Raw genomic sequence first — 14,326 nt, forward strand, 5'->3', positions numbered from 1 at the left:
CCAAAAGTCTTGTTCCTCCTGCCACCGAACTTCACTAATTCCCACTATATCTAACTTTAACCTATCCATTTCCCTTTTTAAATTTTCTAACCTACCTACCCGATTAAGTGATCTGACATTCCACGCTCCGATCCGTAGAATGCCAGTTTTCTTTCTCGTGATAACGACGTCCTCCTGAGTTACCATAAGAAGCTAAAATTAAACATATTCCAAGCTGAGTGAGGAACAACTACGCAACGTGAAAGGGAAAACTAGAATAGGAGATCTCATGTTTGATAACGTTATGGCTGCAACAGTAATTCTTTGTGGGAGCGAAGATGGGCAAAAAAACTCAAAATCTACATAGACGGGGCAGAGATGAAATTCCTTAGATCGATAATTGATAAAATTTTAGCAGGTAGGAAAGTGCGAACTGATGAAGAAAATAGAATGAACAGGTAAGTAGGACGGGGTATACGAAAACAGTTCACTACTTCAAGCCAGTGGTGGAAAAGTGCATTTCAAGATGCAGGCGCCACTTTTGTTGGCCCAAAATACAGTTTGCTAGTGCAAAGAATGAAATGAAATGTACATATAGCACTCGTAGCCGGGACTTCCCTTCTGGGGAGTTGGACCGATTTGCGACTTGTGCAGATCTTTTTATTTGACTTGTGCATCGTCGATCATGAAGACAAAATACACACACACACACACACACACACACACACGCACACAGTCTGAAGCAGTGATATCCCCGACCCGACGGGAATCGAATACGGGTCATCGTGTGATCAGGAGTCAGCTACACTAACCAGAAGACTAGTAGTCGCTGATGGATGCAAACACTTACGAAGCTACAACGGGCTATGCCTTACTTAGAAACTATTTTTGTTAAATCTTGACGCCTGTAATGGTGGCAACCCTCCCAGTTGGCATTGCGCGGTGTTGTCTGCCATTCAGTGTGCAGTGCTTCGATGGAAATATGAGTATTCAGTTGCGGACAGGCAATATGCTACACAAAGCAACACTTAAAGCCGTTCAATTGAAGAGGCCTGAAGCATCTCACCAGAATACCGCCATGATGTATACGTTTTTACGGGTTAAGAATAAACGTCATGAATGGCTACACGATATTTCTTTATTTTTTCTTCATAAGAACTCAAACACGGTAATTTTGAAGTAAAAAAACAACATAAAAAGACACATAAGACATAAAGAAATCGTAAATACAACTAATTTTAATATTCGACAATCTTCCTATGAGAAAATAAAATGCTATTTAAAGGAATAAAACTGATTATTAATAATTTGTTTGGTATATTATTCATTACACAGGCCAAGGCAGCTAAGACAGACCACCCCAACTATATCCAGAATTAATAAATATGTCGAGGAGTGGTTTTCACCAAGGTACAGCGGAAAATTTGGAGAATTTCCTGATGTTCGCAAGTAATTTTTATCTTTTATAGTCGCTTTTTTCTAATGTAACCATATACTTCTTTCTGTGACATCTGAAAGAAGTTTCTAAGAGATCTTCAGCGACATAACATGTATGGGATTTGATCAAAAATTATCAACCACTGTCCTGCCGTCGGAAGAAGAGCTTCCACAAACGTCTGCCCCAGTACACCAATTGTAATCAAACACCTAATTGAGGTACAGTTGTTGTGGTTACCTGTGCTCTTGAAACCCATCAGTATGTGTTCTGCTTCTGTAGCAATCAGATAACTTGCTAGTAAAGCTACTGAGACGTTCACGACGTTAACGACAATCGAGAAACTGAATGTCATTCATGACGAATATCCTCAAACTATCAGAGCAGCTGTATGACTGCGTACTGAAAGGAACCCAAATCGTACCAAGCACTCACGATCTGTCTTTGCAAACATTATAAAAAATTTCGGAAACTATAAACAATAAAAATTACCTTCTAACTTCAGGAAATTGTCCGTTATAACTTGGTGGAAACTGCACGTTGATATATTTATCCATTATAGTTGTATTTAGGGTGGTCTGTTTTAGCTGACTCATACTGCATTACTTCTTTTAAGCATTCCTGAAAGTTTTCTGGAACATTCTGTGGGATAGCTATTGCTGGGCCGTTCCTTCTTTACTCTCGTGACAAAAGTAATGTTTCTCTTGCTCCTATGTCCATAGCGAATAACATTGACAGATGGTGACAGCGTAGACTTTTCGCTACCTTTAGATCTGCAGATCGTGGTCCAATGGTTAGCGTCACTGACAGGTTCCATTCTCATCCGTGTCGGAGATTTTCTCCACTTGGGGACTGGGTATTTATGCTGTCCTAGTCATTTAATTTCATCTTCAACGATTCTCCAGTCGCGATTTGGTGTCAAATAAAAAGATATGCACCAGGCTTCCGAATCACCCCAGACACTGTATCCCGACCAGTTATGCAATCCGGTCATTTCAGTAGATCTAGAGCAATTGTAAAGTAACCACAGGTGTAGTACATGGACTCCTTACCTTTTATTTATTTATTTAACCTGATCAGATTAGGGCCATCAGGCCCTCTCTTACATCGGACCAGTGTTCCACACATGCAGCATTTCACACATCAGAGTTACATCATGACAATAGTTTAAATAAGAAAATTAGCTTACTCTAGCGACAATATGAATAAGGAGTAATGACTAAGACCTAATAAAGTAAATGCTGGCAGTATTTTTACAACAGGTACTATACATACAAATTATGATAAAAGCAATAATAATAACAGTAAAAAAAAGTCAAATAATAATGATAAACATGAGAAAAATTGGCAATAGTAATGAAGATTTGTGCAGATGTACATTAATATCTTGGTATGTAAAGTAGGTGTTTACTAGTATAGCGAGTTTTGGGGAAGGGAAATTTAAGGAGGGGGAAAGGGGGAAGTAGTGCGGTGAAGTGCATTCATGTACAGAGGAAGGCATTACTGTTGCTTAAGTAGATGAGTCATTAACTGTTTTTGAAGCCGGACATGTTTTTAAGTTCTCTAACACAACGAGGGAGGTTATTCCAGAGTCTGGTTCCCACTCCTGTAAAGGACTTGGAGAATGTGACTGCGCGATACAGTTGTGGTCTCGGTGACCAAATTCACCTGATGTAAATGTTCTGGAACCCCTCTGGGTCGCTGTCGGACGCCATCACTGCTTACGCAAGTGCGCGGTCCACTATTTATGTAGATTACATGAACCATGCGTAGACGTCCAATGCCACTTACCTCCACAAACCTACCAACAAACTATCGAACCCCTGATACGCAGAATCAGTTATGTATTACGTTCCAAAGACGGACAAACAAGCTTCAAGTAGGGTATCAGTATGTTTTGGCTCGTCAGTGTACACGTGTTGTATTTATTATAGTATGAAGATTTTTATTTAACAATTCTTCAGGAACCTTGGGTCAACTCTTAGAATCATCCTTTTAATCACAACAGATACCCGATGCGTGAAGGGAGAGGTTGGATCCATTTTGCGTCCTGTTTTTATATTTGATTTAGTGATGGTAACTATAAATGACAAGGCAATAAATGAGGGTTATTTGTGATATTTTTAAATAGAGGACAGATTATATCATGGAAATACTGCTAGTAGTTGTAAATTACTATTTCTGAAACCGTGAACTAAAGAATTTGACTATATACTTTCTTTCTGTAGTTATGTTACTGTCAGCATTAAAATGTGAGCTTGTTATTGACATAAACGTTCAGTGCCACCACGCTGCGATTGGTACAAAGCATTGTACGTGAGTGTCCGTAGTAATCGAGCATATACACAGAAAAACTGGCGCCAAGGATCATTTTTCTTAGAAGTTCTTCATACACTCGAGAATGACAATCCAGAAAATATCCAATGAGATAATAATAGCTTTACTCCTGTATGCGGATGCTGAAGGCTTCATAAACTGCAAAGGGCTCCGTTCCTGTGACTGCGCCGTTGATTAGTACTTTATTTTGATTCGAGTTTTGGTGTTTTCAAGCAGTTTTCAGGACAATGTTGGATTTATTTCTATTTGAACTACACAAAGAAAGTATATATTCAAATTCTTTAGTTCACGGTTAAAAAAATATTATTGTTTTTACAATACACAATCAGGATGAAGGGTGCTGACGTATCAGTGTGTAATCGTCCATAACATCTGATTAATTGTTCTAAGAATTACCTTTTCTGGTTTCTATACTGCATATATGCGAAGAAAATGTGATTACATTTCTTTTGCGACATCCATAGCAGGGACCACATCATAGGTGTATTCAGAATAGATAAAGCGGAACTATCAGTGATTAAATCTGACGCGGATTCTGAAACTTAAAACATTTTAACTCTTTTTAATCCCCGAAACCAAGGCTTCGTAAGAACTTTTCAGCTGTATTTGCCCACAATATTTCTGTTTACTGCGTTCCAGTACTTCATATTCATCTTTTCTTTAGTGTTCAGACCTTATACGTGGTGTTACAAAAAGGTACGGCCAAACATTCAGGAATCATTCCTCACACAATGAAAGAAAATATAATATGTGTAAATGTGTCCGGAAACGCTTGCTTTCCATGTTAGAGCTCATTTTGTTACTTCTCTTCAAATCACATTAATCATGGAATGGAAACACACAGCAACAGGACGTACCAGCGTGACTTAACTCAATTTGTTACAGGAAATGTTCAAAATGTCCTCCGATAGCGAGGATACATGCATCCACCCTCCGTCGCATGGAATCCCTGATGCGCCGATACAGCCCTGGATAATGGCGTATTGTATCACAGCCGTCCACAATACGAGCACGAAGAGTCTCTACATTTGGTACCGGGGTTACATAGACAAGAGATTTCAAACGCCCCCATAGATGAAAGTCAAGAGGGTTGAGGTCAAGAAAGCGTGGAGGCCATGGAATTGGTCCGCCTCTGCCAATCCATCGGTCACCGAATCTGTTGTTGAGAAGCGTACGAACACTTCGACTGAAATGTGCAGGAGCTCCATCGTGCATGAACCACATGTTGTATCGTACTTGTAAAGGCACATGTTCTAGCAGCACAGGTAGAGTATCCCGTATGAAATCATTGCAACGTGCTCCATTGAGAGTAGGTGGAAGAACATGGGGACCAATCAAGAAATCACCAACAATGCCTGCCCAAACGTTCACAGAAAATCTGTGTTGATGACGTGATTGCACAATCGCGTGAGGACTCTCGTCAGCCCACACATGTTGATTGTGAAAATTTACAATTTGATCACGTCGGAATGAAGCCTCATCTGTAAAGAGAATATTTGCACTGAAATGAGGATTGACACATTGTTGGATGAACCATTCGCAGAAGTGTGCCTGTGGACGGCAATCAGCTGCTGATAGTGCCTGCATACGCTGTACATGGTACGGAAACAACAGGTTCTCCCGTAGCACTCTCCATACAGCGACGTGGTCAACGTTACCTTCTACAGCAGCAACTTCTCTGACGCTGACATTAGGGTTATTGTCAACTGCACGAAGAATTGCCTCGTCCATTGCAGGTGTCCTCGTCATTATAGGTCTTCCCCAGTCGCGAGTCATAGGCTTGAATGTTCCGTGCTCCCTAAGACGCCGATCAATTGCTTCGAACGTCTTCCTGTCGGGACACCAATCGTTATGGAAATCTGTCTCGATACAAACGTACCGCGCCACGGCTATTGCCCCGTGCTAACCCATACATGAAATGGGCATCTGCCAACTCCGCATTTGTAAACATTGCACTGACTGCAAAACCACGTTCGTGATGAACACTTAACCTCTTGATGCTACGTACTGATGTGCTTGATGCTAGTACTGTAGAGCAAAGAGTCAACACAAGCACCGAAGCACGTGCCCGTCGGCCTGGGACCGGACCGCAGCGACGCACGGATGCACGCCAAGACTGTAGGATCCTACGCAGTGCCGTAGGGGACTGCACCGCTACTTCCCAGCAAATTAGGGACACTGTTGCTCCTGGGGTATCGGCGAGGACCATTCGCAACCGTCTCCATGAAGCTGGGCTACGGTCCCGCACACCGTTAGGCCGTCTTCCGCTCACGCCCCAACATCTTCTGCCTTGATGCCAATGATGGTCGTATGCGTGTTTGGCGCCGTGCAGGTGAGCGCCACAATTAGGACTGCATACGACCGAGGCACACAGGGCGAACACCCGGCATCGTGGTGTGGGGAGCGATCTCCTACACTGGCCGTACACCTCTGGTGATCGTCGAGGGGACACTGAATAGTGTACGGTACATCCAAACCGTCATCGAACCCATCGTTCTACCATTCCTAGACCGGCAAGGGAACTTGCTGTTCCAACAGGACAATGCACGTCCGCATGTATCCCGTGCCACCCAACGTGCTCTAGAAGGTGTAAGTCAACTACCCTGGCCAGCAAGATCTCCGGATCTGTCCCCCATTGAGCATGTTTGGGACTGGATGATGCGTCGTCTCACGCGGTCTGCACGTCCAGCACGAACGCTGGTCCAACTGAGGCGCCAGGTGGAAATGGCATGTCATGCCGTTCCACAGGACTACATCCAGCATCTCTACGATCGTCTCCATGGGAGAATAGCAGCCTGCATTGCTCTGAAAGGTGGATATACACTGTACTAGTGCCGACATTGTGCATGCTCTGTTGCCTGTGTCTATGTGCCTGTGGTTCTGTCAGTGTGATCTTGTGATGTATCTGACCCCAGGAATGTGTCAATAAAGATTCCCCTTCCTGGGACAATGAATTCACGGTGTTCTTATTTCAATTTCCAGGAGTGTATTTCCGTACGGTAAAAATCGATGCGTATGCGCTATGCCTAAATATCGGTTTGGCGAATGACGCGTGCTACCTAGTTAAACTTCTTGGTCTAGTTACGTCGATTCAAAGAGAGATATTTGAGTCATTGCTTTTGGTACGTTTTCTTAAATTACGTATCTATCGAATAGTGAAAGACTATCACTGGTAGACGCCTGGCAGGCATAACTGATCAAGTGATAATTGATTATTTATCGACCGGGGTTGAAAATTATTAAATTACTAAAATCGCTATTAAAAAATAGGGGTTGGTGGTAGAAGGGTGAAAATTTAGGGTTGCGTGTATTCTTTAATGCGACATCATAAAAAAATAAAAATAAAAAGTTCTGTCCAAAAAGTAAGAAAAAAATTTGGGTGGACCACCCTTATCACTTAGGAGTATGAAAAATGGATTACGACCGATTCTCAGACCTACCGAATATAGATGAAAATTTCATCAGATTCGATAGAGCCGTTTCGGAGGAGTATGGCAACTAACGCTGTGACACGAGAATTTTTTTGTATAAGGATAAAGATAGGAACTGGACCGGGAATATTCTACGATGTCCAACAACACATGTCTTTTCTTTATTTCAGCCAAAGTTCGCCTAGAAAAAACCTCCTGCATTGCTAATTGAACGGTCCTCGTAATTCGCGAAAGAAAGGTACCTGCGCGCGGGAAGGAATGTTTCGAATTCAGCATCTGAAACAGCCCTTTGGGGTCTCCCAGCAATTTATGGCCTCCCCGACTGTACTTACTTGGCTACTTTGTGTCGCAGCGAGGGCAGGAACTCAACGGCGCGTCCCGAGGTGGCGCCGTTGGGCGGCTGTGCGTGGCGGGGCGCAGAGGCCAACTTCTCGACGGACCTGATCGCACACTACGCCACCTGCACGCCGGACGTCCGCCACTGCCCGGACGGCTTCTGCGACCCACTGGAGCAGATCTCTGCCCTCTGTCCCCAGGATTGTGTCAGTGAGTACCTACAAACGTTCACTTACTGCTGTCCCTGACGACTGTCTACAAATGGGTTAATTGGTTGTCTTTTTTCTTCTACATGTCTACGTTTTACCCTTTCAAAGTCTTTGCCCTCCACCTTCAGGGACCTGTCATTTTCTCTGCTAACTACGAGATATTTGGTCTTATCCATATTCACCTTCAAGCTTGCTCTCATTGCCTCTTCCACTAATGTTCTTGCCATCTGCGCCAGGTCTTACTCTTTCTCTGCTATTAAAACTACATCATCCCATAGGTCAGGGTGTTGATCCTTCATTCCAGCTGTATTCCTGTCTCTAGGCTTGCTACCTTTCTCAGGGCTCTCCAGTATCAGATTAAGCAGGAGAGGGGAGAGGCAGTCTCTTTGTCGCACTCCAGTCCTCACCCTGAACTACTTTGATGTGTTTCCATTTACTTTCACCATGCATGTTATCTCCTGGGTGCACATCTGTGTCAATTTTATGAGTTTTATGGGAACTTTAGCCCTTTAGAGTTCTTGCCACATTGCTTGTCTATTCACACTGTCATATGCTTATTGGAAGTCACAAAAAGGCAGTGAACATTTTTGCGTAATTCCCAGCTCTTTGCTGGCAGTTACCGTATTGTATGTAAATGGTCTACAGTTGACTTTCCCTTTCTGAAACCTGCTTGTTGGAATCCCAGTACTTTCTCGACATGTGGTGTTAGTTGCTTCAGTAACAACACGCTCAAGGACTTAGAAGCTGCACATAGCAGTGTTCCTCTATAGTTGCGCATCTCAGCAATAGGAAAAGAAATAATTGTTTTAACAAGTAATAAACAACAGGCACAAGTCTGCATAAAAAAGTAGTGAAATGCATCAGACTATGTACATATATAACTATTAGCGTCGTGTGAGAAATAAAATAACTAAAACCCCACAAAAACAGCACTGAAAGTCCTGAAATGTGTTGGAGTAAAACAAAAATAATCAACTGGTATCTACCATAAGAGGGATTTTCTCTCCGAAATTCTCGATACTGAAGATTTGCATCGTGTGGACTGGTCAGTGAGATATCTGGATCTGCGTGGTGCCGTATGGGCCAGGGAAATGGGAATGCCAGCAGCAGTCTGCCATCCATTATCAACGTCTTTTACAAACTACTGCAACAGCTATTTCTCTAGAAGGGGACTCACTGTCAATAAACCCTGGAACCACATCATAAGGTAGGGAAATTTTTTTACTTACTCTGTTTCTTGACTCTCAGTTTAGGTGTTAAGTTCATCGCTAATCTCATTTCTGCTGCTCCTCATTACTTTCATCTCTCATCGCTTCACTCTCAATCGACAATATGTACTCATTAGACAGTTCATTTCATTTTAAGGGCCCTGTCATTCTTCCTCACTCTCACAAGCGATACCAACATCATCAGTGAATCTTATCTGTTACTTCCATTCACCCTAAATTTTAATGCTGCTCTTGAGCCTTTCTTTTACTTCCGTCATTGTTTCATAGAGGCACAGATTGAATATCAGGGTTCAAAAACAGTATCCTTTGTATTACATCCTTTCTAATCTAAGCTCTTCATTTTTCTTTTCTATTCTTATTATTCTCTCTTCGTTCTTACGCACTCCTCTCCCCGGAGCCTATACCTAAAACATACTTAAGTATAAAAATAATTATGAACTCTAGCACTATCTCCAGTAAAACTAAAAGGAATACATTTCAACAACATTTCCAGTGGTGCTGTGTAGCAATGCAGGCGACTAAAACCAATTATTCAGCCCAACACTATCAATGAAATGGAGGCGAGAAGTCTTCGACGGCAATGATATGTTTACTCTTATTCTTTTTTACTTCTCAGAATGAACCTTTGACTGTATGAGGTTCTGAAGAGACGCAATTGGCAGATCTCAGAAGGAATAAGCAATAGGCGAGTGAAGTCGTGAAAGGCACTCGGCAGTTTGCCATCGAAAGTACTGTAGTTGGGTAACAAAACTCAAGAACACGCTTACAGGTAGAGATGGTCGATAAAAGACGAAAAGTAGAAGTACAAACACCATTCTGGTAACGTTTTTCATTCACTATTTCGAATATATCCGTGACAATTTCATACTAACTTATCATATATCTTAAGAATTAAGCTACTCTTCATAACTTTCCTCTATGTCTTCCGTTTACCCAAATTGTTTGGAATTGCAGACCGACTAACAACACATTCGAATATATCAAACAATATACTTGTAAGTGAAATAATTGCATTTTGTCAGAATTAATCCAATGAATCTCAGTCTAGAATCTATCTTCACTCGGCTGGATTAATGTCACCCTTCTGTCTTAAACCACTCTTGCTGGGTATCAGTAGATTCGTTGATTATGAATGATTCAGAATTGCTATGACGTAACACACCACTTGCAAGTAAAATAGAGTGCTGGGCTATGAACAAGGACGCCTCTTGACCTCTTGACCAGCTGGTTTGACATAAAATAAAGTTAAGAAATGCAATGGCAAATTGCCAATACGGTTATACAACTGCTGTACAAATTACTAGAAACATAAGGAAATTTGTGTCAGACGGGGATTCGAACCCGGTTTTGCCCGCTTATCGTGAGTGATCACATTAACCACTTCGGTAGTCCGAGCCCGCCTCCAGGGCCGACCCAAACCTCCATATGTCCGAATGTCTACGATCCGCACTGCTCTCACAATTCATGTGACTTGAACACAGGGGGAGACTTAGCTATTCTCGTCAGATTGATTTGCTTTGACATGGACTACTTCATAAATAGAGCTACCAGATACGCTGTGTGCGTTGTACCAATTTCACTAACCTTAGTGTATATAGGAAAGTGACATAATACATGAAAGAGTGCCAGAAAGGGAAAGAAGGAGGGGTATTTAGTTAGACTTGAAAGTGATGTATTACGTCACAGCTATTCAAGAAATACTTGGTGCCATGTTGCTTATTTTTAAGTCAGTTACTGTAGTCAAATAATTTATTATACAGAGTCATCCGTTATTGTATGCCGACCACTTTTCAATTCAACTCGAATTTTATTGCATATCATGCAATAGAATTGCAGTTTCACAATGTATGGCTGCTTCAGTTTTGACTGTAACCCAAATATGTCCGATGACGAGTTACACCACGTAAATTCTCTTTCATTTTATTTTAGTTTTTTTTGGTCAGGTAAACAAATAATATTATTTTACATTTGAATTTTACCGGTGTCACATCTATCGTATAGTTCAGACAGTTGAAAATGGCTACACAGCCGAAACTGTGCGTTAGTGAGGAAGACAAAATAGACGGATACTCTAATTCACTTTACGACAGGCAATGCAGCAGTTTATTGCCATTTAATTTTTTTATGGACACCGCTGTAACGGAAATATTAACAAAATTTTGTGCTGGCGTTCGGCTTTGACGCAGCCGAGTAAAATGTAGCTGGTTGAAGTAATTTACGTCGTCATTGTTTGACCCCCAAGCGAGGGAGAGGTGACGTCAGCCACTGCCAGTAAAATCCCCCGCTGTGTTTAATGGAATGAGTGTGCAAGACATTGTTGACAGTGATTCATCCATCGTACGGCCTTGTTAAACTTGGATATATGTACCACAACGGGTTTTGAATTTATCCATTTTATTGACTCTAAAAATACAAATAGACAATAAATTTTATACACTCTTATCACAGTCCCTTTCATTAAAGCACGCTTCTCAGCTAACCAATGAGAACTGTAACTAGCGTCGACTTGCATCGGACGTAACCTAGCCGAAAGGAAAATACAAATAACAATAATTTAAATATCTACATGAAGTAATGCAACCGAAAGCTGTAAACAAAGAATCTAACATAGCAAGGGCAAGGAAAATGGAACTAGCTTTTCAAATAACAAAGAACTTGTATAACATGAAGTGTTTATAAATAAATGAAAAAATCCAGCATTACTACATTATCATTAGGACACAATACTTTTATACTTCAAACTGTATTTTGTTAAATACAGCCAAACAACTAGGTGAAATAGAAAAGAAAGAAAGGAAAAAAAAAGAAAAAAACACTGAGAGCGCAATTTGACAATGCGAAACGTAATCTAAGAAGTAATAAAGAAGTTTACGAAATAACAGAATGAATATTAGACATAATGAGTACTAGAGGAGTTGAATTCGATGTAAACATAAAAACGCTAGTTGAGAAAGTATAACAAAAACAAGTTTTAACTTTTTGACAGAAACTGAAAAATATCATTGTATTCAATCAAATAAGTTAAAATGGATGTGACGGGAATGGAAATAACCAAGGAAGGAATAAGGAACAAAGAAAAGCTCAGAGCAAAAGTTAAAACTTTCAAAACATAGGGAAAGAATCAAAAACTACAGGAATGAAAAAAGATGTAAATTACTGCATGTGGTCCTCAGTAGGCCACACTAATAAATAATGATAATAATAATAATAATGACGAGAAGAAGAAGATGATGATGATGACTCAAGAATAACAGAGTTTTGGAGACTTGCTGCTGAAGAAACAACAGACAAAAAAATGGCTCTGAGCGCTATGGGACTTAACATCTGAGGTCATCACTCCCCTAGAACTTAGAACTACTTAAACCTAACTAACCTAAGGACATCACACACATCCATGCCCGAGGCAGGATTCGAACCTGCAACCGTAGCAGGCTCGCTGTTCCGGACTGAAACGCCTAGAACCGCACGGCCACCGCGGCCGGCAAACAACAAACATGTCACATAAAACTATAGTAACATTTGGGAGAAAGAGGAATTAAAATATGACTGGAAGCATTTATTCTACCTCTACAAAAGAAATTAAACGCTACAGGGGTGATTAATTATTGTGGCATCTCAGTACACAGTGAACTACAAGATCCTGTCAATATCCATCTTAAAACGACTAGAACAATACGTTTGGTATAAAATGGGAAATATAAAGGAGCTTTCCAAAAAGGTTGGTCGACATTAGAAACATATATGGACATGAAAAAATAAATGAGATATTATATGCTGGGAGGAAGACAATAGGGATCTACCTCCACAGGCAAGAGCTAGGGAAATGGAACTACGTTTCCAAATCACACGAAAGTTTTTTCCACAAATACCAAAATTCTTCACTATAGCCAACGCAAAACCTGTGGGTATACGTGCAAACAAGTGTTTTATTCTCTCTCAGAGATGATTATTAGCAGAATTAGGAAAGAGAGAAAGGTCATCCACAATGTGCTGGGTCCAAAAAATCTTTTAAAAAACGATATCTACATAAATAATGCAGCAGGAAATATAGTCCAAAATAGAAAAGAAATTATGCACACAGCAATCAGAGCAGAATTCAGTTTTGTGGACAAGTAAAATGGTTCAGATGGCTCTGAGCACTATGCGACTTAACTTCTGAGGTCATCAGTCTCCTAGAACTCAGAACTAATTAAACCTAACTAACCTAAGGACAGCTCACACATCCATACCCGAGGCAGTATTAGAACCTGCGACCGTAGCGGTCGCTCGGTTCCAGACTGTAGCGCCTAGAACCGCACGGCCACTCCGGCCGGCGACAAGTAAAAAAAATGAATGATTCCAATTGGACGAAACGCAACAGCTTCGACTCGAAAACGAAAATAACAATACGACGAACGTCAAAAAAATCTTGAGGACATATGTACTTCTTACAACTGGAAGGTGTGCAAAGCCAAGATATATGTTTACGACAGCTGTAGTGACATTTGGGACATTCCGAGGTTAGAAACGAACAAATGATGCCAAATGTCCAAATGAATCCCAACGTTATAGGGTAAATCTACCTAACTTTGTGTCGTTGAGGGTTCTAAATGGAAAAGCAAAACAAGTATTCATTCCAGAAATGTTACATTTTACTTGTAAAAGACCGATACATTAATCTGCTATCGCAAGGTAAACAACATCTGAGAACTAAAAAACTGTTGAAGTTATAAAATATAGTAAACGAAGTGGCCGTGCTACCTAACTTCGATGTAGCATATCTAACTCTGTGATACTATATGCTTAACTTCATGATGATGTGCTTAATTCCGTGATAATTTTATTTTGCTCTGCTAAAGTTCACTTAACGCACTTTTCATTCATTTCAGCGTCGGTTACGCTGTCACTAACATTTGCACGAATATTACACATAAATACCGAAGCACCAGGTAACTCGATGAACTAACGACTTGCATGGAATCCTCGCAGACACAGACACCAAATCCAAGCACTTTTATTCTTTCCACAGCTGTAGCTCTCTTTACAAGTGGCACAGATGTCACAATTTCTTTTGTTCTTTGACTTCTGTTTTACCTCAGGCACTGATTTCATTGCGCTAGAATGGTTAGTGGGTTATTGGGTTCACATTCAGGTCGAACCACATTTCTTGCATTTGTATTATAAATTTAACTAACTTAACTTTCAGTTCACTCCTAAGGACAAACAGCCTTCGCAGCGGTCACATTGTCTTTGTCACAATCGCTGCGGTCTACATAGTCTGTTTAACTATTACATGGAATTTAGAAATGTTTACCAGCTTCGTACATCGACTAATTATCTTGCGAAACCTTCTGAAATGCTCCTCGAAGGTCATCAACTGAACAAGATTAT

General features: G+C 40.9%; 1 protein-coding gene across 1 annotated transcript in view; it reads left to right on the forward strand.

The window, feature by feature from the left end:
• Positions 1 to 14,326, forward strand: part of LOC126328891 (uncharacterized) — a 389,478-nt gene that overhangs the window by 277,546 nt on the left and 97,606 nt on the right. Inside the window, exon 10 of the mRNA XM_049996076.1 lies at positions 7,535 to 7,728. Coding sequence (XP_049852033.1) covers positions 7,535 to 7,728 — 194 coding nt within the window. The remainder of the gene's footprint in view (positions 1 to 7,534; positions 7,729 to 14,326) is intronic.

The sequence above is a fragment of the Schistocerca gregaria genome, chromosome 2, assembly GCF_023897955.1.
Source record: "Schistocerca gregaria isolate iqSchGreg1 chromosome 2, iqSchGreg1.2, whole genome shotgun sequence".
Classification (NCBI taxonomy): Eukaryota; Metazoa; Arthropoda; class Insecta; order Orthoptera; family Acrididae; genus Schistocerca; species Schistocerca gregaria.